The following is a 24480-nucleotide window of genomic DNA, read 5'->3' on the forward strand; positions in this document are numbered from 1 at the left end:
TCTTGAAATAGTGATTCAAGGTGAGAAAAAATAATATACTTATTACTTACATGGATCTATTTAGGTCCATACTTTAAATAGTCCAATGATGTAACTGAAAATGACCATAGGAGTCGACTAAAACAATGGTGAAATAAATGAATCCTGATTACCTCGACTCCTCCCATACATTTACAGATAGGGCCTTTAAACTACAGGTGAATATGCCTCAAGGGTCTGCAAAATGTTATATCTTTCGTAACCCAGAAATTGGTTCAAGTTGGGCAAATGAAGTAATAGCACATGCCTTGCAGTAACTGTTCAGAAAATCGGCTTCAACTAAGGCAATATTTGACTTCTGGAACGTTGGCCTATTTCTGATGAGTCAAAATTTTCTTTGCATGGCACCATGCAGCTAGGATTCGACTCTGTTTTTAGTTGAAGTGACTAATTTCTGTGTTACTTTGACTCGCAATTGAGTGACCTTCAGCTGATGCACACCATTCTGAGTCTAATAATTTCAGAATCTGAGTAAGTCGGAGTTGACTCACAGCTGGCGCCATTCTAAGTCAAATTTGACTCCGCAGAAATAAGAGTGTATGCAGACTGGACTACCCTTCTCCAATGGCAGCTCACAGTGCATAAAGATAGGCATCATGTGAGAAAATAAAATTTGTACTCAAAATGATTGTCAACTACATTTAGAAACATACAATGTATTAGTCCCAAAAGTACAAGCCTAGCAATAATACATCAATGGCTGCAGCTACACAATTACACTCCAAATTACAGAATTAAAATCAATCAGACCACTTTTCTGTTCAAAGAATAATAGATCTAAATTCTTCAATGTAAAGATTTGAATCAAAATTTGGATGAGTCCCCATATACTGTAATAACACCAATCCTATGTAGGATTTATTTTTGATGTATAGCAAACCAGTTTTCAAGAAAGACTATGATGCTATGATGTCTTTAATACTAATGCACACAAGATAGATATACATAAACATAGATATGATAGTGACGAAGTAAGTGGACTACTGCTTTCTGATGTCGTTGAGGAGATCATGGTTACTTCAGCTCGTAGTTGACCAGGCTGAGGATCCACCTCCTCGTTCTTTTCTTTGCAGCCCATCCAGTCGACCCCAAAGTTTCGCGGGAAACCGAGATCGACTTGCCCTAGAGATTCGTCGAATCTCCAATATCGGCGATGACGTATAAAGTATGTATTCCATGAATAACCTGTTCAGGGTGTCAGAAGAATGGAAGAGTTATTAACTTACTATTCATAACAGTTTTTTTTAACTTTCAGGTGCTGCTACATATGTGTTTTAATTTGAATTATAATATTATATATTTATCTTTCGTCAGTTTCATAATGGTGCATATCAAATAAGTAATGATTTGGGAGAATTCTCATACATTTATTCGTGGGGGAAAACAAACTTTAAAAAGAGAAGCCTTTTTGCTGCCTGATGACAGAATGTCATGCCACAGAAGTGGCCTCATAGATATCCAGACATCAAACTTTAGAATTATTTAACTTCTTAAAAGGTAAAAGGAAAAGTACACCCCTAACAACACACTGATTTGAATGAATAGAGCATAACAAGCAGAACACTGACAAATTGTCAGATTTTGATGTGAAAAAAGCATTATGAAGTATTGAAATTTTGCTAAATTTATGAAGTCGGTTGTTCAGAGAATTTTTTAATATATTTTTCTAACCTAATAAAGTGTAAAAAAACAGAATAGACCCTACTAGTAATACAAGGTTGAATTTTGTATTATATCTATGGGAAAAGGGATTGAATTGAAATTTCCATAAACCCTATCAATCTAATGCACTATTATCCTATATCATACCATCATAGTGTCTGAATACTGCATCAATATTGTTAGGCACTCCAAACCAGTTTTCCTTGATCGGTTTTGGATAACCTTTATCCATTCGATTTTCATACTCGTCATATCGCCAGTAGATCTCGCCCTTGAAGAAATAAGTCTTTCCGGTCCGACCCCAAGGTAAAGCCCCATCCACATCGGCGGGTAACCCGAATTCATGGAGCGGGCGTGGGTAATTCGGATCCATGTCGACTCCTTCATATATCCAATAATGTGAACCTAATATAATTTGGGAAATATTGAAATAATTCCATCAGTTTCAATGTGACAATTCAAGCAATTAAATTTTTGCATTGTAAAAAGATTTATATTTTTTTATATCATAGCTAGACAAGACATGAATTCATTTCTGCCTGTATAATGGTTTTGGACAATTAATGAGCAAACTGTAAAAGTCAATACATAAATGGCAAATTCAGAAGACTTAATGAAATGAAAGAGTGATATTATCATCTGATTTTTTTTGTTTTTTTTTATTAAATGTCTTTTATAGAGTAATAAATTCAGATCTTCAAAATACATAAATGTATATACCTTTAAGAAAGACTATTTTTCCATCATGTCTCTCATATGCTGCATCTATCTTGGGTGGAAGACCATGCCAAAACTGACCCATCTCTACAGGATACCCTTCTAGAGGTTTGCCTTGTTCTCGCATCCTCCAGAAATTCTTACCCTAGGGAGAAAAAAGGGTAATTTGTATATCATTCATTTGTTCATTATTGATTCATTTATTTATTCATTCATTCACTTTTGTAATTATTAACTTTATTTAATATTTCCATTCATTCATGCATGCATTCACATTATCATTTCACCTGCTTATTTATACCTTGGTCACATTTGATCTACGGTGGCCGTATGGCGAGTCGACAACAGCCGTTTTATTAACTTTATTTCAAACCACCTATATAGTTTGTACAAAAAAATGTTGAAACGGCTGTTTTCGACTCGCCATACGGCCGCGGTAGAGCAAATGTGACCATGGTATTAATTATGATCATGTATTCATTTTTCCACATTTTCATTGCATTCAATTTATACCGTACTTCTACTACCAGTACTAGCACTACTGCTACAAGTAGTAGCAGTAATATTAGTTATGCAATAACATCGCGTAATGATAATGATACAAATTATAATAAACATAATGATAGTGATGATTATGTTTATCATGATCATGATAATAATATCAAGATAAATCAATAAAACAAGTATAAATGATAATAAATGATATTAACAATAACAATGGCGATGATAATATTAATAATAGTAATAACAATAACAATACCACATTTCAAACCTGATGAAACAATTGAAAATACATGTACTATGAAATCCATTTACCTTGAAGAGAAATAATTCATTTCTAATGAATGCGACAGCATTGAAGCTTTTACTACATCTTTCAACCTCTGGATCCGGTGGACTGGGTTGGGGACGTTGGGGTATATACCGATCACCTGGTCGAGGATCAGAGTTTATACCTGTAGACATTTGGAAGTTCAAATTAGTTGTTGGCATTAAACATTTTATCAAAAATTTACTCGCGCTTTATATAATTACCTCTTTACTAACAAATCGCTTACTCATTTTTAATATTATTATCATTATTATCACTATTATTATTATTTTAATGATTATTATAATTATTATCATAATTATTATTACTATTATTATTATTATCATACCTCCACCACAAAATATCTCTTAAACATACTAAATAAGTCGCCTTAAACCAATAGAAATATGAAGACTGAAATATTCCTCTTCCCCATTGCCTCTTTTAGCATGGAAAAACTTCACATGTGAACTGCAATTATCATGAATGAATAAAAATGGAGGTATGAAATATCCCACGGTGGTAGAGAATGTGAACAAAGATTGCAATTTAGACTGATCCCACCGCTGCCACCAAGCCAACAGGAATTAATATCAAATTATAATCTCCCTTTTTTCCAACCACAGTTCGAGATTAGTTTAATTATATTCTGTGTGATAGGAGATCAGAGACCCCTCCCAACAATCTTGTATTTTTTCAAGGGGGGGGGGGTAGGTTATTACGTAGAATTTTTTTTTAAGACGCAACTTTTTTTTAATCCTGAAACCCTAATTTGTTTTGCCTTCCCCATCAAAAGGATACTTTGTTTAATTTGAATTACATAAGATTCTTCTTTTGATAAGCAAGGTCTCCCCACTCACCATAAATTGACTGTATCCCATGGAGGTCATCATATCCAAGACTGAACTCTGGATCATAGGCAATATAGAAGGGCGCCATCAACGCCTGAATTTCGGAAGAGTGTCCCAACCCCAGGCTGTGGCCAAATTCGTGAGCTGCCACCATGAACAGATCGACTTTATCATCTAGATGAGCAAAACAAAACGCTAATGTTGAAATTAAAGAGCGACTTTCAAGTGATGAAAAATAAGAAAATAATACACAGTAAAACACTTAGTAAATGAACCTAAGTTTTTTAGACTTTAAACAAAAGTTATGAGATTAAAACATGATATTGTTCTTAATGATCTTCATCGCTTTAAAGTTGAACATAAGTGGTTAGTTTCTTAAACTCTTAGAAAACAATTGCATTTTCATGGTCATTTTGAATAAGAACCTAAATTTTTGGTCATCTTGCCTTTTATTAATAAACTCTGGTGGGATCTGGTGCCGCCCTTGATCCTTCATGGCTAGGCCAATACTAGATCTTTAATATCACAGAAACATCACCTTCAAATAGAACCACTAATAAGTTTTCTGAAAATAACGTGAACCTGTGATTACCGTCAGATAGGAAAACGCTGAATATTTCACTGTCGTCGAAGTGGGCATCGCCACCGATACCATTCCCCGGGAAGTAGGCGTGTGCTAGCGTACCGCCATTGCCATCAAAGGCGACACCGTCACCATGGTCGTATTCAGAGAACTGTATATGGATGTCGCCGGGCACGTTGAATACGCGACGAAAGGTCAGTGGTGTGACGTCACTCCAGACTTTAAAAGCACGCTCGATGGCATCGACGATTTCCTCCTCCGTGAGGTCGGGGGTAAAGTTCAATATTCTAGAATGGAAATTCGTTATATCTTGTTTTACAACTGAATGACTAAAATATTCTTTGATCTGCATTGGTAATCCATCCACCTTTATAAATTTTATTCATTCATCTCTTTGAAGAGAAAGTAATATTTTCGAATCAGTACTAGTTACTTGAATGAAATTACTCTCATGGAAAATCTGCAGTTTTTAAGCGAAATATCCGTATAAACTTTATCCCAAATCGTGTAAGCAATCTGAACAAAAACATGTAACAACCTTGACCATGAAATCTTCAAAGAAATTGGGCAGGTGTTGGCGCCTGACAAATCTGCAAAACTTTCAGGCCTCTCATCCAGTTTCTTAATAAATTTTTACATTAAATTATTCTTCATCTCAGGTAAAATTACAGTCATACTTTTACTTGAATAAAACGAAAAAGATTAAGACATGTATATTGCATAATGGGAATCATTGAAACCCAATTAATGATTAAAAATGAAAATAATTCAATGGATTTTGATAATTACAACTCTGCGATAGCTTTACCTATATGTGATGTCTTCATGATCCCACTTATCCCCAGAATCAGAGTATCTCCTGAACCGGGTTTGATCCTGATCACCTCGTTGGATAACATCCGGCATACCGCACCGCGGATAGGACATCAACCGACTGGTCTCCTCATCCATTTGACCGGTTTCTGGCAAGCGGTAAAATTGTTGAAAGTTTCGAATGGCTGAATGGTAATCTTCTAATCGTCGTATAGTACTGGCTTGAGGGTTGTCATTTCGTATATAACCATATTTACTTAGATATGCCTGTCAAGAAACGAAACAAAAATAAAAGATGAGAAAAGTAGACATCAACTTAAGATAAATATTTTGAGAAAAAATGAAGAATATAAGAAAACAAAACTATAAGAGAAAAATTCAATATGCCTATAAAATGTACATTGCGAATACTGACAATCCATTCGAATTGGCCTACACTAAACTTAAATCAGATTATATTAGGTAGGCCTATCTTTCAGAAAAATGTATTTATGAGTAACACAAAATCTTATGAAATTACAGTCTTATTTTGCAATAAAAACAGCGGCATTATTATCTATACTTATTGCGTCCGTTCGTCATTATATTTTTACAAGCAAAGTCAGCAAGAAAGAAATTAAAGTAAAAATAACAATTTTGCAGAACCGTATGATGTCCATGTATTTTTTGATAATCTATTCCAAGAATTATAGAAGGTTCTCATTCTCTCGCTGCGCTTCATGATGAATTTATACATACAATTAAACATTTCCTTTAGGATTTCCTTCTTTATTTTAATCTTAAAAAGTGTTCAGTGTTAATGGGCAAATAGACCCAAAGGATATATATATATATATACATGTATATATAGGGTGCTATCAACATTTCTCCATCGATTTGAGTGGATTCGAATACTATGACCAGCATGGGATGTTTATGTAATTACCATATACATTTTTATCTCGCCTTATAAGGTGTAATAATCATCAAATTACCCCTGCTCAGATTTTGGCCGAATCAAGTAAAGGAATCCCCACTCAGACCTGTTATAAAATTAGATGAAACGTATATGACTTCAAGGGGCTTAACCACATTTAATTGACCGAAGTGATTGATGCTTATTAATGGCTTGGTATATGAGCAACTACTTAATTGCCAAGGGAAATTAGAAGTGTCCCATTGGCTACAACGGAACATCTCTCGCTCGCCAAACCCTCAGAATCAAACAATTTATGTGGACAATTTCACTAAAGTAGAATAAGTTTTAATGAGAGGGATATTAAGTCGTCCTATACAGGAAATCAACCCCTGCACTAGCAAAAGTCCGGAATCAATTTGGTCACTTTGTGAAACCACAGTTCGGTCATTCAGATCAGCAAATTATAATTCTATCATCAAAGATATTTTATGTAAAAGAAACACACGATGTTTGCGTTGATTTGCAAAGTTTAGTTTAGTTTATTGGATCGTTGTAAAATAACAAAACTTTTGTATTTTCGTATACGAAGTCTTAAAGGAAGAGGAGACATATTGATGAATTAATAAATTGAGTTCTATGAATCGCATAAGCCTATACGAAACGATTGTGAATTGATACATCAATACTGCTACCTATATAAAGATATAGCATTGCTAACCAAAAATCTGATCGTAAACCGCAAGGGTGAATTCCAGTGACGTAATGAATAAAAAACTGGAGGTATACCCTGAGGATCCTAAATAATCGCGAGTGGGCAATGCAAGCGAATTTTTTTAAATAAAATATAATATTGTGACAGATTCTAACATATTGTCAAAAAAAAACATATTTCATCCCTTTCCCAATCAGTTCCTCTCTTTATACCTTCTTCTTCTTCGGTTGGATTCGAGGGGGTGGCAAGTACCCCAAGCCCCCACCCCCATTTCTAAACGGCAGGGAAACCCACACTTTATATATCATGCCCATCGCTCTGTCTGTCTTTCTCCATTTTTCTTGTGATCGAACATTACTGTAGGAAGTCATAATTATTGTTTAAAGCTTCATTACGGTTTTTAATTCATCCACTGTCAAGAATTTCTTTTCTCAATAAGTGTGTCTGACTTTTCATTCTGTGTATGTTCGCACTTAATTATAAATTTTGATTTATATAAGCGTTTTAATTTTTTTTTTCAAAAAGACACCATCATGATCATATTGTGACGATTTTTCTCACGGGACCAGACATGAAACGCTTCGTATTCATGATAAACATCTTATCTTTGAGATCGAAAGTGATGAAGTAAGTTGTCTGTTCCTGCAAAATTTTCAGATCAAGTCTGGATCTCATTTTAGGAAAAGTATGCCTGGTTTCACTCCCATGTATGCAGCAGCGCGTGGCGAACATTTCCTCCGACTCTGCGCCACACATGCCTGGGACTGAAAAATGGCGGAAGTTCAAGACGTCAGGATTCCGTGATGAAAGTGTTACGAATTGGTCTGTTCCGTCACGTTTCAAGCGTTTCATTAATATCACCATATCACTGCTTGCAAACACTTATCCATCAGGACAAAGGTCTCAGCAAAACAAGTTTCCGATTTGACCGATAAAATTAATGACTGGGACTGTTTGATATATTTTTTTAACGATTTAACATAGTCTGCAAATTTTCTCCACATTTCCATTCGGACACCTTATGGATTAACGCCCCTAATTAGGTCAGGTCAAATCCCGGGTCCCCCCCCCCCCCCCCGAGTACGAACGTTGAAAAAAACGACGCCCTTCTGAAAATTGTTCTTTACATATCATGTACAGTATGAACATAAATTACGGAAGTTAATCCTTTGAATTCATGGGACTCATTAGTTGCCCAAGATCTTATACCGTGCATTGCTGTAGTCATGTTTGTGGTATATACTAGGCCTACTTTGGGCAGCAGCAATCGGGGCAGCCCAAAGATTATAAAGTTGAAAAACATATAACAGAAGTTTTTATCATGTCATAATTAACACTTATTTTCTATTTTTTTCTTTCAAATCTAATTTTAACACCTCCGCCTATGAGAGGCGAGCGACCTTATTCTTATTAGGAAAAGAGATAACATGACATCATGATAGCATCCGTCATACTTTAATCAGACACACAAGTACTCCCGATGTATTGGTTAATTTCACTTGTTAAGATAAATCAAAGTCTGCTTTCATCATGTTCATAATTATGGTGTATCAAACTAGCTATTGAAGATCAGTCCCATGTCTTAAGAAAAGTAGAAACTATAATGAACTAAACCTTTCCGATAGTTTCAAACATGTAAAAAAATATGTTTATACAAATATATGAAACAGGCATTATCACTAAAAAGGCGCAATTTAGATTATTAATAATTGAATACTTTCTAATTTACATTCGGACACATATAGACCGATGCTTATAAATACGCAAACTGGCGGTGAGCGGCGGGGGGGGGGGGGTATCGTGGGATGCACTGTGAAGTTATGCAGACATGTGAGCGGGAGGAGGACACGATGACAAGATATAATTAGATCGACTGTGTCAAGTATATTACAATGGATTCCCGTGACTCACTGAGTCATCTTGTTGATGAGGGATGTATTCTAGTGCCATGCATTTTTGTTACCTGGGGACTGTTTTACGTAATTTGGCAAGTAACAACACAATTCAGATTAAAAGCAGCTAGTTATCTCATATCGCAGGGGCCGCGGAACGGTTTTCAAAGTGAGGGGGGGGCTGACCGTGCAAAAAATCACAATCATAATATGGTAATTTTTTACGTTTTTGTACACGGTTTTTGAAAACCCCCTCCCCAACTCCCCGCTTCAGCGGTCCCTGTATCGGACTTGTAATGGAGGATGGGGGGGGGAGGGGCTCTTAAAATATTAAGAAGAAATACTCGATTCATGGGTTACACAATAGGACGGTTGCTATAATAGGTCTATCAATTTTCCATAGCTGACCCCCCCCCCCCCACCACCACCTTCGAAAAATGCGGGGAGAAATGCATCGTAACAGCAGGCCAAATCATGCAGGAGTTCAATTTAGGGGTGGAAACTTTTCGTGATATCGCCCTTTTCTACACGTCCTTTTGTGAACACGCTTTAATAGCATCCCTCCCCCCGGCCCAGAAGTACTTTATCATCTATGTCGAGCGTACAGAACCCAGGAATTATTATTCACAGACATTCGTTACCCTAATGACAATCAGATAGCTCACATCACGTGATCAGAGACACATTCGATTCGTTAATGAGAATCGGATTGATGGCTCAGATGGCCTCGCTACTATTTCCATCGCCTATAATTTCATAATGGCGGTCATGTGGAAATCCAGGTAGCCCAACCGAATACCATTAGGGCATTTTCGCTTTGCACAACGCACGACGAATTTAAGAACACAGTACATGTATTGAAATGCCCGTCAAAAATAATGACAATAAACAGCTGGAAGTCCTTTGTCGAAAAGTGATGAACCGGAATTAGCAGTTTCGTCTTGTCAGTTTCAAAGCTGTCGAAAAATTGCTTAATATTACATTTGTCCACCAGAGTCCGGGACGAAATAGCTGTTTTGATTCACCAATTTACGACAAAGACTTCTTGATTGTTCATTGTCGTGAAGGGCAAGTGACACTTATGCTCTTGAATCTGTCGTGTGTCGAAGCGAAAACGCCCTATATCTGTTGTACGGACACAATGACTACATCTACCGTGTTATCTAAGGTAGATGTCGTATTGGTGTGGTGGTCGGAGACGGCTCTTTTGTTGGGCCATCGTTCGTAACCGAATTCTAATATATAAATTGTCGATAATTGGGTCATTGGTGCACCCGCTTCGTCTACCGTTGTCTGTATGTTTTTCATAGATTATCCTCTTTGTGTAACACGTACCACTAAGTCTATATGGCGAGATGAAATATTAAATTTCATGTACCAAATGTTCATTGAAAAAAGTATTAAAAAAAATAATAATTAACAGACGAAGTGGAAATCAGATTCACAGATTTGCCTCATATAATCAATTATGTAGGTCTACAACTTCAACTAAAAATTAACAATCAACTAAAAATTACAAGGAAATGTTAAGTCACTTGTACCTTAGGTTATGATTTTATAATATAAGTAACCACAGCGTCTCCAACGATAATAAGGTTTACGATAAAATGCATAATAACTACTTCAACTAAACCGATAAGAATTACGTGTAAAACCAACCTTATCAAAATATCTATTTCAACTAAGGATAGGAATAAGGTTCACGGGTAAAAACATAAACCTCAAGTTATCACTACTTCATCTAAAACACTCTAAAAGAAAAAAAAAGTTTTACCCAAAATCATGAATATTGTGTAAAAAGGGAACATGCATGTTTGTTGGGTAAAAAGATACCAAATATTTTGTAAATTCTACGCAATGTTGCGTTGAAATTTACCCTTCAAACATGCATTTTGCCCAATATTGAGGGGAAAAATTGCCAAGCAAACATGCATGTTCCCTTTCTACCCAATATTGGGTAAATTTTACTCTCTGTTTTTAGAGTGTAAGAAAGTCTTTTTTTTCTCAAAGCAAACTTTAGTACGATTTCAAACAACCTTAACCAGGATAGACTGAACCCAAACCCCTACGTGTTAACAGATTAATTCCCATCATGCGCAGTATGTAATATACCAATCATTACAAGCATTTTAATTGCAAACCGTCGCATTTGAACATTATGGGCAGAATTCTCTCATCTTTCACGGGTCGTTAATTAGAAAAGTTATCCGGTTGAATGACATATAGCTGAATGACATGAATAAAAGTCCAATCTAAATCTGAATTTAAAACCTTTGACTGAGGTTTCAGGGGTTCATATACGACTAATCTTATGGATTGAAAATAGAGCCGTGATCACATTTCACCCAATCTAATTTATTGCCAGAAGAGATATAATCAAGAAATGGCGACAGACAAGCCACACATGTAAAGCGGTTCATGCTGTGGAGAATGGAAGATGGAGAAACAGAGATTTGAGAAGAATTAAGGGGTCGAGAAAAACGAGATGTCACCGCGCAAGAGCAGCAGAGGGGGGGGGGGGTTGCGTCGTGTAGGAATACATTAATCAAGAATAAAAATCATATCCCGTCTCATCGAGTTTTGATTTTGGTTTGATTTGATTTATTGTTTCACATTCCACAAAAAACATACATCTTGAACACAATTATGAAAACATGATGACAAAACATACATAGTTGTAGTATTGAACAAGGAAATACAATTACATGAATATGAGGAACCTATTAAAACCTGTTAAAAATCAAAGCTTGTAGACATAGGTTCCCAGTTTAATCAACAGTAAAACGCTAAACCTAATGGAAAAGGAAGAAGAAAAAAAGTAAATATAATGTTGTGATAGAAGATTGGAAACATTAAATTTTATCATTTTGAATTTAGAGAAGACAGAGCAATATCATTGTTGTAACTGACGTTCATTTCAAATGTTTAGTCTAAGAGCGAATATATTTATGACCACACTTTGTGTAATATTGAAGTCAATCCTTTTAGCCCTCACCCCCTTTAAAAGAGGTAACAATGATAAAATATACATAGATATAAATGAGCGATGAGCATAGGTCAGCGACGCCAATTAAACATGTGCATATTATACAGACGGAAAACAATTAGACACATTAACCGCCACCCATGTCTTATCCACCCACACTCAAACCCAAGTGTACTATTTTGAAATCATAATATTACGTAATCCTTCACTGTCATCCACAATACCATGTTTATCATCAGTACTCAAGGCAGAAAACTAAGTTATAAGAAAATATAGAATGAAATTAGACAAACAAAGCACTAAAAAAAATCATCAAAGTTAGACAAGGAACAAAAAATTTATGACAATTGAACAAGCTGATGCTGTCGCCCCTCCCCCCCCCCCCCCTATCATGCGTATAAAACCGTGTTTACTCCAATATCGTCCTCCAAGAATGTAAAAATTTGATTGACGACTGATTAACTGTACTGGGTAAGGTAATCATTGTTTTTTTTGGGGGGGGCAAAACTTATTTCATTACAAGGGAGAAATTTACACACACATGTTTGGAAATTTGAAATAATTTTCATTTAATGAAATTACACAAATGAAGTGTTTTATGATATAGGCCCACCTACTGCTGTTCATATAATTATTCTCACAAAAACTTTGTCGAACTTTAAAATTCATAACTTCATTAATAATAGATTTTAATACTCTACTCCTATTATTCAGATATTATTTTCAACTTGGAGAAATTATTTACAAGCTTCCTACTGCCATGACTGCGATGGTCAGATAGTTGTGTATTATATAGACATAGTTTTCCTGTATGATTTTCACTTGTTGAGAATCCTGTCTTATTTTAATATTGAATTATATCTCAGAAGAGTCAGAACAGTCCTTGTCATCACGAAGTGAATGGAAAAGGCAATTTACCGATCACAAGGTAAGGGTTATGAATTTCACAATGTCCATTGACAAGACATTGCTCTTAATTTGCCACACTCGACCCAGGTGAGGTATATCGGCACTGGGGGAATGCATTCATTTCCATGCTAATTGACAACTATACTGAAGAAGCCCTTGCAGGGTAGAGCGCCAAGTGTATAATAATCTGACAAAAATAAGCAATATATCAAGAACCCACATTTATGATCATTGTCTGTGTATACAATCATTATAATCATCATCAAATTCCAAAGTAATGCTTCTCATTAATTTTCAAAGGTAACAAAATGATTTTTGTTGAGTCAACAGGTCTACTTCACATTAAGGGTGGTCGGTAATATGATAATATCATATAGCTTTAAAGGACTCTTATCACCAGCTGGATGTCAATCGAAGTAAGACATTCAAATATGATTTTTCTTTCTGTCTGATATACAGGTAGCTTCTCGACGTTCACATTTATGGCGGGAAGGAAGCGAATGATTTTCAATTTTCTGAATTTCCCCCGGACGCGCGGTCTCATCACTCGTCGCACTCCTTCGCTTACCAAGTTGACATTTCCTCTCGAAACACACCGGAGGTCAAGTTCAAAGCTTCCTCGATATAGCCTCCAGGAAACTCCTCTATTTCAAGCTGGAAGAGAAGCAAAGGACCTCGGAGAAACCATGAAACAAAGCGAAAAGAACTGGGGGCATTGATAAGAATAGCTCGCCAATATCGACGCTCAGCAAGCCTGGGTTCAAGAGTATGACAGGATGCATGCTGCTCACCAGAAATGGCCTCGAACAATAATGTGCTATAAATGGGACTGTGTGACAAAACTGTTATGGAATGTATCTTCTTCTGTCAACGGAATTAAGGGAACATACCCACGATATCCGAGGTCTTAGAAACGTTTGAGAAAGCCGTCGAAAGGTTAACAGAACAGTCAAAGAGAATCTACGAATCTATCAACTCCATGACTTCACAAAAACCAAATGTTCCAAAGTAAAGCTAAAAGAAAGATAGAAATTTGATAAAGGATTTAAAACTATCACAAATCAATTAATGGTTGAAAAACTCTGATTGTTCAATTCAAATCTATGAGTACTGCTTGAGAGTGAGAATTGCAGGTCATGATTCATCAGATTGGGGGCGATCCCCGCTTCCCTCTCTCAATCTTTGAACATCTAAGGGAGGGGGGGGGGGTCTACCCCCGTGTTCTATCGGTGCATTGAATGATGATGCATAAATATACTCATCATCGAGGGTATTTAGTACACGCACGGGGTTGATTTGGAACAGTTCGAATACGTCTGTTTCATTGATTTAAAAGATCGACGGACACTAATTTATTGTAAATTCTCGATCAAAATTATGTGCATTGTGATAAGATGGTGATGTGAATCGTCATCTGAAAACCATGATCATAATGTCGTAACATAATTATCTACAGTATTCCTATTTCATTATCATATTTTTGTAGCTAAGTAATTGATATACCTGCAACTTTGTGTATAACTTTGTGAAGAATTGGGTGCTGGTTTGGCGCTTTGGATGCTTGTGGAGTGCTGCCCTTTTCGTGAGCGGTTTGTTTTTTCTCAATGAAATTTTAACTTGTTTTTCATTTGGTGACTTTGAATCAAGGTGCCGTTCCTGTTTAGGTTCCTAGAGTGTTGAGTTGTAACTTTGCTATCAGAGTATGTATACTGCTGTTTTAAATATATGTATTTTGCATTATGATATTGTAACTTTATATGTTTTTTTTATCTTGTTAAATCAGGACATTGATGTGAATCGTCAATTCAGCTGATCGTTTTTATCCACTATAAATATTTTTCTAATAAATAAATGACCGGTGAATGAGACTGGTCATACCAGTTATTAACAAACATTCCTACTATACACAGTAAAAACGCTTTATTGTATAAAAGATTTTATACAACGCTGTTTACTATATGAACATTACAGTAGTTGTTTAACAGTTTAAACAATCATGTTTAATTTATTGAAGATTAGATATTGAAAATTAAACTTTGTTCTTAAGGTTTAAACACTTGTTTAAACTGTTTAAACAATTACTGTAAGGTTAAAACAGCGTTGTATAAAAACAGCGTTTTTACTGTGTACGTAAAAAAATGAATGACCGGGTCACATGGTAGGTTCCGTATCATCAATTTATAAAGCACTCACAAATTAAATTCTGCAAGCTAATTAGCCTTCCAAGATCTTCCAGATTTCATCACTCACCTGGTCGTCTTGACCGGAGAGTGAGGCCGTCATGCCGTTTTACTTGCATGCCATGAGCATTGATGAGTTATAGGAACTATTCAATCATAACTCGCACAACTAACGTAACTGCTATGAACTATTATAGAGTCTTATGAAGCAGTAAACTGAGATCATTCACACCAGCTTATTTGAAGTCCCCCTCTCACCCCCCCCCCCGAAAAAAAATACGACCAGCCTACGGTTAATGGAGGGGTTCACACAATACAAGCACTGCTTCTTAAACTCGTACTTATAGATAAATATCATATATTGTACATGCCTCATTAAAAATGAAATAAATTGAAATTGAAAATTGAATTTTTTTTCTGCCGCAGCACCTCTTTGGAACAATATGCCATATTTTGCCATTAGATTTAAGAAATATCTCATTATTGGAGACTTGTAATATCATCACTTCTTAGTAACATAGTCCCAACTCCGAACTCTCCTATTCTTCCTACCCCCCCCCCTTCCCGCCTCGAAATACTAGTAGAACATTGTAAGAAAGATGGCACAAGATAAATTATAACGATTATCACATATAACAGGGCCTATATAGTTATTGTATGACGAATTCGACTACATTGTCTGAAGGGGTAATTATTGGTTAATCGTTATCATGTTTGGAATTATTCTCAGAAATTCACAATTTGCGCAATGTATGTCAATTTTTATTTTCTTTTCAAAATATAATCTCTGTGAATACCATTTGACTTTCGGGGGGGGGGTGAGGGGTGGGATGCATGGTATTTGTGACTTTGTGTCATGAACTGAAGTCAGTATAGGCATATATGCCCCTTCCCTGAATACCCTCCGCAGTATACCGTTATAGCCTAATTTGCTCTGAGATTCATTGATGACTTATAACAACGTGGGCGGAGAACCTTAGATGAACTCTGAAACCTAAATGGGCTGAGGACGTGAACTTATTAATAAAACTCAACTCAGAACCAATTATTGCATTTATCCATCTGACCTCTTTGACGCAGCAATAAATTTCTACGTTAACATTTAGATACGATTCACACTGCTTCCTCTTATTGCTAATAATAATTTACGCCTCAAATAATTTATATGGCAGTGTTTTATAACTTGCACTTGTCTAGCAATCGCAAGGGCACGGCCAAATCCTGACCAGATTGGTGATTATAGGATGTGTTTGATTAATATTTCATGTATAACATGTTTTTAGGGCATCATCCATCTTACCCCTTATCATTATTCGCATTGATGTTGATGTTCTGAATGCATTTCATGAAAAAGTTTTTAGACAAATTCGATTGCCGAAAATGAGTAATATCGATTGATCTGGGTCCCGTAACACAAAGGTTAGCGATTAATCGTAGGCTTGATTTTTACGATTGATTGTACATTGTAGTTAAAGGGGAAGTTCACCCTGACAAAAAAAATGTATTGGAATAATAGCAGAAAAATAATAAAAAGTATTGCCGAAGGTTTGAGAAAAAAGTTTATATTACATAACCCATGGGGCAGCTGCTCGTTTATGACGTCACAAATCCAAAACTTTGAATTCTAATAACTTTCTTACTCTTTAACGGATTTTCGTCAAACCTTCACCAATATTTTTACTATTTTTTCTGCTATTTTTACAACGAAGTTTTCTTCAGGGTGAACTTCCCCTTTAATTTTTCACGATCATTGCTAAGCTTTGTGTTACGGGCCCCTGGAAGCGTTTCAAACGAGCGTCACATTATATTTTGGTGCTTCAGAATTGGCAAAATTGCTCTCAAAAGTTAGATGCAAAGATTTCTGTATATCGTGTACAATTTTTACTGATTAAAAGACTGACAAAATCAATTCATGAAATGCTCTCTGAAATTTCTTGAATATGATTTACATTCAGAGTCCATAGTTTTGTTGTGAATGATGACGGAGCCCTAGCTTCCCCTCATCAATTTTTAATTTCACTTTAAATTTAACCATGGTGTGAATTTGGTCATGGCCGCACTTTAATAGGGCTCGGACTTTTATCCTTATAAATTCAGTTCTGCGTGTTTTGGCATTTTAATGGGAGGTGGTGATCACGGGCAATAACACAATATTTGAAAATAGAACGAATGCAACATGCAGAACTATCGAAATGAGTAGCATTATGTACTGCCATCCTTCCAAACAACATTTTGCGAAATTTTGCTTATAACTGTATATAATAATGGACAAGAGTAAAGATCAGCTTTCTCAGTGTCATTGTCCCTTTTTCCAATTCTCTTCTAAATACATCGATTTAAATCATCTTGCAATTTGGAGTGAATTCACCTTGAGAGATGATGGCGCAGTTCTTCAAGTTATGTGAATTCTTTTACTATGTGTACGAAAACTGCTGCACAATTAGTGTTGAGTGATTCTATCAAACTCTGTATTTGTGTTCCATATAGCATCGTCTCCATAGCTCTACACAGACTTTCCATTTCCCTGACAGCTTTTCATAGACTACAACCCCCTCCCCCACCCCCCCCCCCAAAAAAAAAAAATCTCGCAGTCGCAGACTTCACATATGCAAGTCCTGATAAAGCAAGTCCTTCGAAATGTGCAAGACTTATAAATGAAATAACGTTAGTGTAGCTCGAGAATTCTATTGATCGTGATTGAAATCATTCCCAATGGTACTTCAACTTTAAATTCGGCTCCAAAATGGGCAGGGGACATGGGCTAAAAATGGAACATACTTATTTAATTCATTGACTGCTGAAGGTTACTTGTCAATGTTAATAACCAGGACATGTAATCTACATTTTCCCGGACTTTATCCAATGCATGTAACACAGTTGGCATGAAAACGACTTTTCCCATTTAAGAAACCATGTGAGTTCGGAGCGAGGTTTGTCAAAAAGAGAAAGTCACAATGATCCAAGAAGCAACAAATTAAAGGAACATGCGTGGTTTCTTATAATGTACGCCATTTCTCAAAATAGTGAGAGATTGAAAAGGGGAGTGTCACAGATTCCTGATGTAAAAAGATCACAACAACCAGCTGTTAATGAAAAAAAATGTTTGGTGTTGAAAAAATACAAAACAAAATGGGTTTATTGAAAATATAGGCCAGCAGTCTTTGTTTAGTCTACAACTGTAGACCCACATCTGCAGTGTGTGTAGCACAGCTGATTCAAGGAGTCTGCATAGCAGACTAGGTCTACTGGAGTTGCAAATGAAATGGCTCGCTACGCTCGCCCTTTCAGGCTGGTAATTTGCTTCGCAAACCAGCAGCAGCGCGCTTCGCGCGCTGATTTCCCACCTCACGAGCCATTCAGAGTCTGCATAGCAGACTAGTCTTTGTTATAAGGGTAGGGTGAGGGGGAGGGGGTCTTGGGCCATCCATTCCGTAAGTACCATGCCAAGTTGGTAAATAAATCTAAACCTATCGGCTATAGGCCTGAAATGTCCAAGACTGGATTCGTCTCTGACTGCGATCTTTTTGATCAACTTTAAATCTACTGATTCTATGTGGAGTGTTATCCAGCTTGCATATAAGAAGATAATTAGTTGAATCCATAGAACATGAACACAACTAATAAGATAATATGAACACAACCTAGAAGACGTTCCAATGGGATGCGATCCTCCTTGGGGTATGATAGGTAAAGACCTGATTACAAATGAGAAAGGTCAGATGTCTATGATGACGGTTGTGGTAGATGTCGCGGATAGCTGAAAGGAAACGAAAGACTCCGATCAAAACATGAAATACTTGTATCTTGAAGAACGATGCTATGATATAAAGAAACGTAATTATGTTCTTCCCCATCGCAATCATGTTAATATTCGACTTATCATCAATCAAAATAGTATGTTTGGACTGAGTGGGTAGCCTATACGGTCAAGGGCGTATAATGTGCCAAAATATTCGAGAGAACGCGCAGTTCAATAAGCAGTATAAATTTATGGTCAAGTTTACGAGGCACGTAATCAAGAGTCAAGGCGCACTATTAAACCATGGAGCTGTAAGACTGTTCGATGCTTAAATCTTTCATTCTTAATTTTCTCGACATCCATGCAGTTTCTTACTAGGGAGTTTTCGCAAACAATACGCAGACGCCGTCTGGAACGTAGAGAATCTATTGTCAAAAGCCTTTCATGATAAAGCAGTCTTTGTCAAAAATCGGTGAATCGAAACAGCAGTGCAGTCCTGGTGGGTGTTTCATAAAGCTGTTCGTAAGTTAAGAGCGACTTTAAGAACGACTGGTGATCCTTTCTTGTGGTAAATGGTATATACATTGGCGATGGTAAGCGCGTAAGAAAGGTTCACAGTCGTTCTTAAAGTCGCTCTTATCTTGCGAACAGCTTTATGAAACAGCCCCCAGGACTCTGGACAAACGACATACATCATGTACATGTATTTGCAATTTTTCGTCAGGTCTATCGTAGGACGATCTGATGTCCTGACCGGTTCACCAATTTTCGACAAAGACCTCTAAGCTGTTCATTGCGATATGACAGGCATTTCCAATGCACTTATGTTCTGGAATCCGTTCCTGATCATGAGCAATTAATAGTAAAAACTCTCTTTGGATTAGGCTGTCGGCGTCGGGTCTGATGTCGAGGCAAGGTTTCGGTCAGGTGGATTCATATTTTATGAAAAAGCACCTAAGGCTGGTTAAAATTATACTCTAATAATCACGTTGTCTTTTTATACAGAGCTTGACATAACGCGAGTCGCAATTTGAGGTAAGGGACACTATTCATAATCAGGGTCTTTGATCATAAGGACCACTTTTCATAATCGGAAATAGGGGGTCTTTATTGGAGGAAGATCGCTAATCACCATGTCATTATTGGTTGTATCTGATCAAAAGAAGCACTATTTATAATATTGGATGAAGGTCGTTGATCATAATAGAAGATGGCCGTTATTCATAATGCGAAGAAAGTATCTACTTGTCATGCTTGTGACCGGACAAAAGGTTCGCTGGTCACAATCATAAAAGATCATTCTGCTATTCTTTGTCATTTGACGGATATGTTCAATACATTTACTGTGTTCTTGATTCCGTCCTGGGTCGCGGAGCCAATCAGGGTCACACCGACGAAACCGGCTCCAGACCGATCAAAATTATTACGTTATTTCCAGTGACATGCAATAATGACATGCTGTCGGTGACTGCGACATGAATTCCCATTCGATTAAATCCCTTCATCATACAAAAGTTTAATAAGAAAAAGTTCGATAAAGTATAGTAAATCAAAACACAAGTTGTTAATATCAAAATTAAATGGAAGGCAAAAAGCTTTGAGCTAGGAGGAACACTCTCCTATCATGTCCCTCATCTTTCCACGCCCTTCTTTTGGCTTAACATCCCTCCCCACCCTCCCCTCTCTTGAAATCAATCAATCAACCAATCACACATCCCTAATTTATTTGAGAATAAGATAAATAATGACTTGGGTCAGGTGCAGATGCAGCACTAAACTGCGTGAACCTGGGAATTGGAGCCAGGGTATACCATAATCAAATAATTAATGACGAGCAGGTTATGGTGATAGTGATCGAAACAAACATCGTGTGCTGGACAGATTTCGTGTGCTTCGAATCACGAGAGGGGCGGCAAAACTGTTACCCCTTCCATCTTTTCTCTTTCCCTCATCCCAATTATAACAGGGATTACACTCTTGATCAAACCCAGAGAACTTCCTTTCGACAGGTCATGCTCCTTGAGGACCAATACCCCAAGATGAAGCAGGCAGTGGTAATAAGGAACAGAGATGCGAAACTACCATTCCCTCAAGCCTTAAATGTCAAGTTGGCGATTCAGGATAGAAAACAGCAGACAAAGGTCGAATTGTATTACGGGTGAGGTATGAAATACAGTGCGCTAGTGTTCTACCTCGAGCCCCTTTTTCAGGTTCTATATACCCTTGAAAGAACTCTTTAAAAGATGGTGGTATTGATGAACCATATAACATTGGTCAAGTTGGTGGTTAAAATTACTTCTCGGCTAAATTATAAAAAAGCATAGCTCAAATGTTTGCTTTTAGAACATGACCCTTGTACTTTTCGTCTATTAGGAGATTCCATATATGGAGTTCTGTGAACATTCATGAAGAAATACAGTTTTAGTTTTTTTCAAATTACCACCCCTGTCCCTGGCTTCAATTCCACATGACATAAAAATATGCAGCAAGTCCAAGTCAAACAATAAATAAATATTATCTAGAATTATCAATTCTAGCTCACGTCAATGGAAATAATTAAAGTTATCAAAAGCCAAACTTTTTTTTTATCAGGATGTATCGAAAGATTATACATACATTATCTATGTATCTTTGTTATATTTTCAAAAAATAAACAAATAAACAAGTTAATGAGAAAATAAATCAAATTCTGTTTCAAAACAAATCATACTAGATAATTCTTATTAATGTTGATGAAGTAATTACATTCAATTACTCCTATCGAAACTCGAAACAGGTGAAAGTGGACTCTCATATTCCCTGATGAAATCTCAAGATACGAGATTATAATGGAGATAATAAAGAATTACCCCCCCCCCCTCCGCCAATCCGGTCATAAAAAGTTCTTGACGAAATTACTTTGATATCGTATTTGTAATTAGAAGGTACACGACACAAAGGTGACATAAACAGTTCCATATAGGCCTATGAACTGTAGGGTGGAAGAAAATATGGAATATGATAAAGGATATTGTTTCCCTAAAGTTAGCTGCCTTAAGGCGACCGCACGACTGGTCTGCGACCCGATTTCCGAATAAAATGTAGCAGCATTTGATGCTAATATTGAGACTTGGAATATCTTACTGTGTAGTGTTCTAAATCATCGTACGAATACCTATGATAAAATTTGTCACTATGCTATCATCCTTCTTAGAATAAAAGCGAAACTAATCTAGTCGTAATGACGTCATAGCAGTCGTACGATTGGCTACAATTTGAAACTAATTTGGACTTTACTCCAAAATACGGGCTTGCAATCTTTCAAATATGGTTATATTATCATTTTAATTAATTTTAATCTCAAATAAAATGATATGTTCAATTCACATCTTCAGAAAATGAGCAAAATGTGATTTGTTCCAAATCGGGTCACAGACCAGTCGTAAGGTGTGCGGTCGCCTTTACGTCTGAAATAATAATGTCAGGGTGTATTCATGCTGCTTTATCTGGGAAATTGGAAGCTTGGTGATCATTACTGTTGCAGGACTGTGGAATTGTCTAGATGTGCAGGTCACAACTTCAATAATGAGAACGGACCCTGGGCCCGAAGAGAGCGGACCACATATGCATCTCGACGTCGCAGGGTTCACATAAGGTCACGACGAAATTCTAGTTTCCTTCACAGCACAAGAAGTCTGCCGTGGCTCGGATCCAAGTATTGACTTGATGGAGATAACTTTTGGTTAACCCCTGATTTCGAGACACACTTTAACGGGATAAAGCGCCCCCCCCCCCCACTAGATCGTGCTAATATGGGATGGAAGGGGGCCACCTTTTTACATTCGGCAGGGTCATTATTATTGGTCAGAGCATCTCATTAGCCACTTAACCATGTATCGGGTACATATTTCCCCATCTCATCCCAAACAAGTGAATTCATGACCTCGGCTTTGCACCAATTTTGTGGTTGATGATATTGCGGCTACGAGTTTATTTCCGACAACTTTCCGAGCTGTTACGGTAATACCCAATCAAAGACCATAAAAAGTGCCAATAAGCAAACGATGAGTAATACTATACCAGGCCATACAGGATAAATTTCGTAAATGATATGGAAATTAGTCAATCTTTTAGGCATTAGGTGCGTTGTTTTTTTATGCAGGTAGATTTTTATTAATTTCTGTATATAAAGACAAACGAAAAGCCGATATGATATCGAATAAATAAAAATAAAAACGATGAAGAAAATGGGAAATGAGGCAGTACTTCAGAAAAGAATCAAGACGAGAATTTCGATTCTGTATCTCCATTCAATAGGGGGAAAGAATAATACAACCTTATTTTACCCTCCCCCCTCAAAAAAAAAAAATATGATGAGGCCGCTCCTATCTCCCAATATTACCGGCCTACCCCTGTGAATTGAGTAAATTCGTCATTGATTTAGAATGTCGTATATTATGTAGTCTAGACGACAGGTGGTTATCTTTTTCATAATACCATAATAAAACATCGCCTTATTGTAATACTACAACAGGATATGAATATTTCAAATAATAACAAATGAGGAAGAATATCAAAACCTCAAAAGGTCAAGTTTGGCCAAGGTTCAAGTCGTCGAAATTTCTTCAAAATAATATCAAACTGAATATTATCGAAGTTGTCAGAAGATGTGTAACCATTCTATTCAATGCCTATGCCCCAAGCCCAACTGCCCCAATAGAGCCGAAAATGATGCGGGGTACGCGATGCAGCAAAATGTCGACTTGTATTAAGCTTCATCTTTGCTTGGTTTTACAAGGAAATTTATTCGTCTTTCTCTCTTTGATATAAGGGAGATGGTATCATAAACCTAGAACAAGATGATCTCAATGTGTGCAAAACTATAGATCTCAAAAAAAGTGAAACAAAATAAAATGAAAATTTAACATAATGGCTCAAGATAGTTCAGAGTTCAATAAGTAAATAAAAATAAATAACAAATAAAAAAAATGTGTAGAAATTAAAAGAAAATGAAAATCCGATCGTAAAATGAATTTCAGTGAAGTTTTAAATTCATAACTCCGTCGATAAGATCGACTAATAATTACGAGAATACCACCCAACGTGTTTGGAAAGGTTATAGTCGCCGAATATACCAGATCTGGCTGTTTCAATAGATACGTAAATGATTATACAATCAATGATACTGATCTTTCCTTCTTACTTTTGGGATTTAAGGGTGGAGTTTCTTTTTCTTCCCTTTTTTTCAAGAACAATTTTTGCAAGATGCTTCGTTGCTTTAAAAGCGATAGCATCCACCCCGGCCCTGTTTCTTCATCACTGGCATGACTTGGGTTCACGTACATGTCAGGGATCGGCGGATGTTTCTCATACAAATCATGTTCACATCAACGAAATGCAGACCAGTCGGATGGAATCAATTTTGTTTATCTTTGCTTGCACATGCATGGATGGCAAGAAGTGAGGAGAAATGGAAAATGATAAACACACAGCTCTGAAGAGTTCATGTCGTATGTACGGTATATACTCCAGAGCCACACCCACGCCTTCTACTAAGTTGATATCGCACACGATTGACCCGAAAACCCCACCCTTTTCATGAGGGTCGTAATTTGAAAGAATTCAAAAATTTAGACACGATATATATGAAGAGTTTGGCTGCAAAAAGGGTTAGGTCCACTTTGGACCATTCCGAAAAAAACCATGTTT

At 36.7% G+C, this 24480-nt stretch overlaps 1 protein-coding gene across 1 annotated transcript in view; it reads right to left on the reverse strand.

The window, feature by feature from the left end:
- Window positions 1–517: 517 nt before the first annotated feature.
- The window catches only part of LOC121408380 (72 kDa type IV collagenase-like), a 31258-nt gene continuing 7295 nt past the window's right edge, over window positions 518–24480 (reverse strand). Inside the window, exons 2-8 of the mRNA XM_041599838.1 lie at window positions 5472–5743; window positions 4673–4950; window positions 4090–4254; window positions 3235–3374; window positions 2422–2563; window positions 1849–2106; window positions 518–1224 (exon numbers count right to left, since the gene is read on the reverse strand). Coding sequence (XP_041455772.1) covers window positions 944–1224; window positions 1849–2106; window positions 2422–2563; window positions 3235–3374; window positions 4090–4254; window positions 4673–4950; window positions 5472–5743 — 1536 coding nt within the window. The 3' untranslated portion in view covers window positions 518–943. The remainder of the gene's footprint in view (window positions 1225–1848; window positions 2107–2421; window positions 2564–3234; window positions 3375–4089; window positions 4255–4672; window positions 4951–5471; window positions 5744–24480) is intronic.

This window comes from Lytechinus variegatus, chromosome 2 (genome assembly GCF_018143015.1).
Source record: "Lytechinus variegatus isolate NC3 chromosome 2, Lvar_3.0, whole genome shotgun sequence".
NCBI lineage: Eukaryota > Metazoa > Echinodermata > Echinoidea > Temnopleuroida > Toxopneustidae > Lytechinus > Lytechinus variegatus.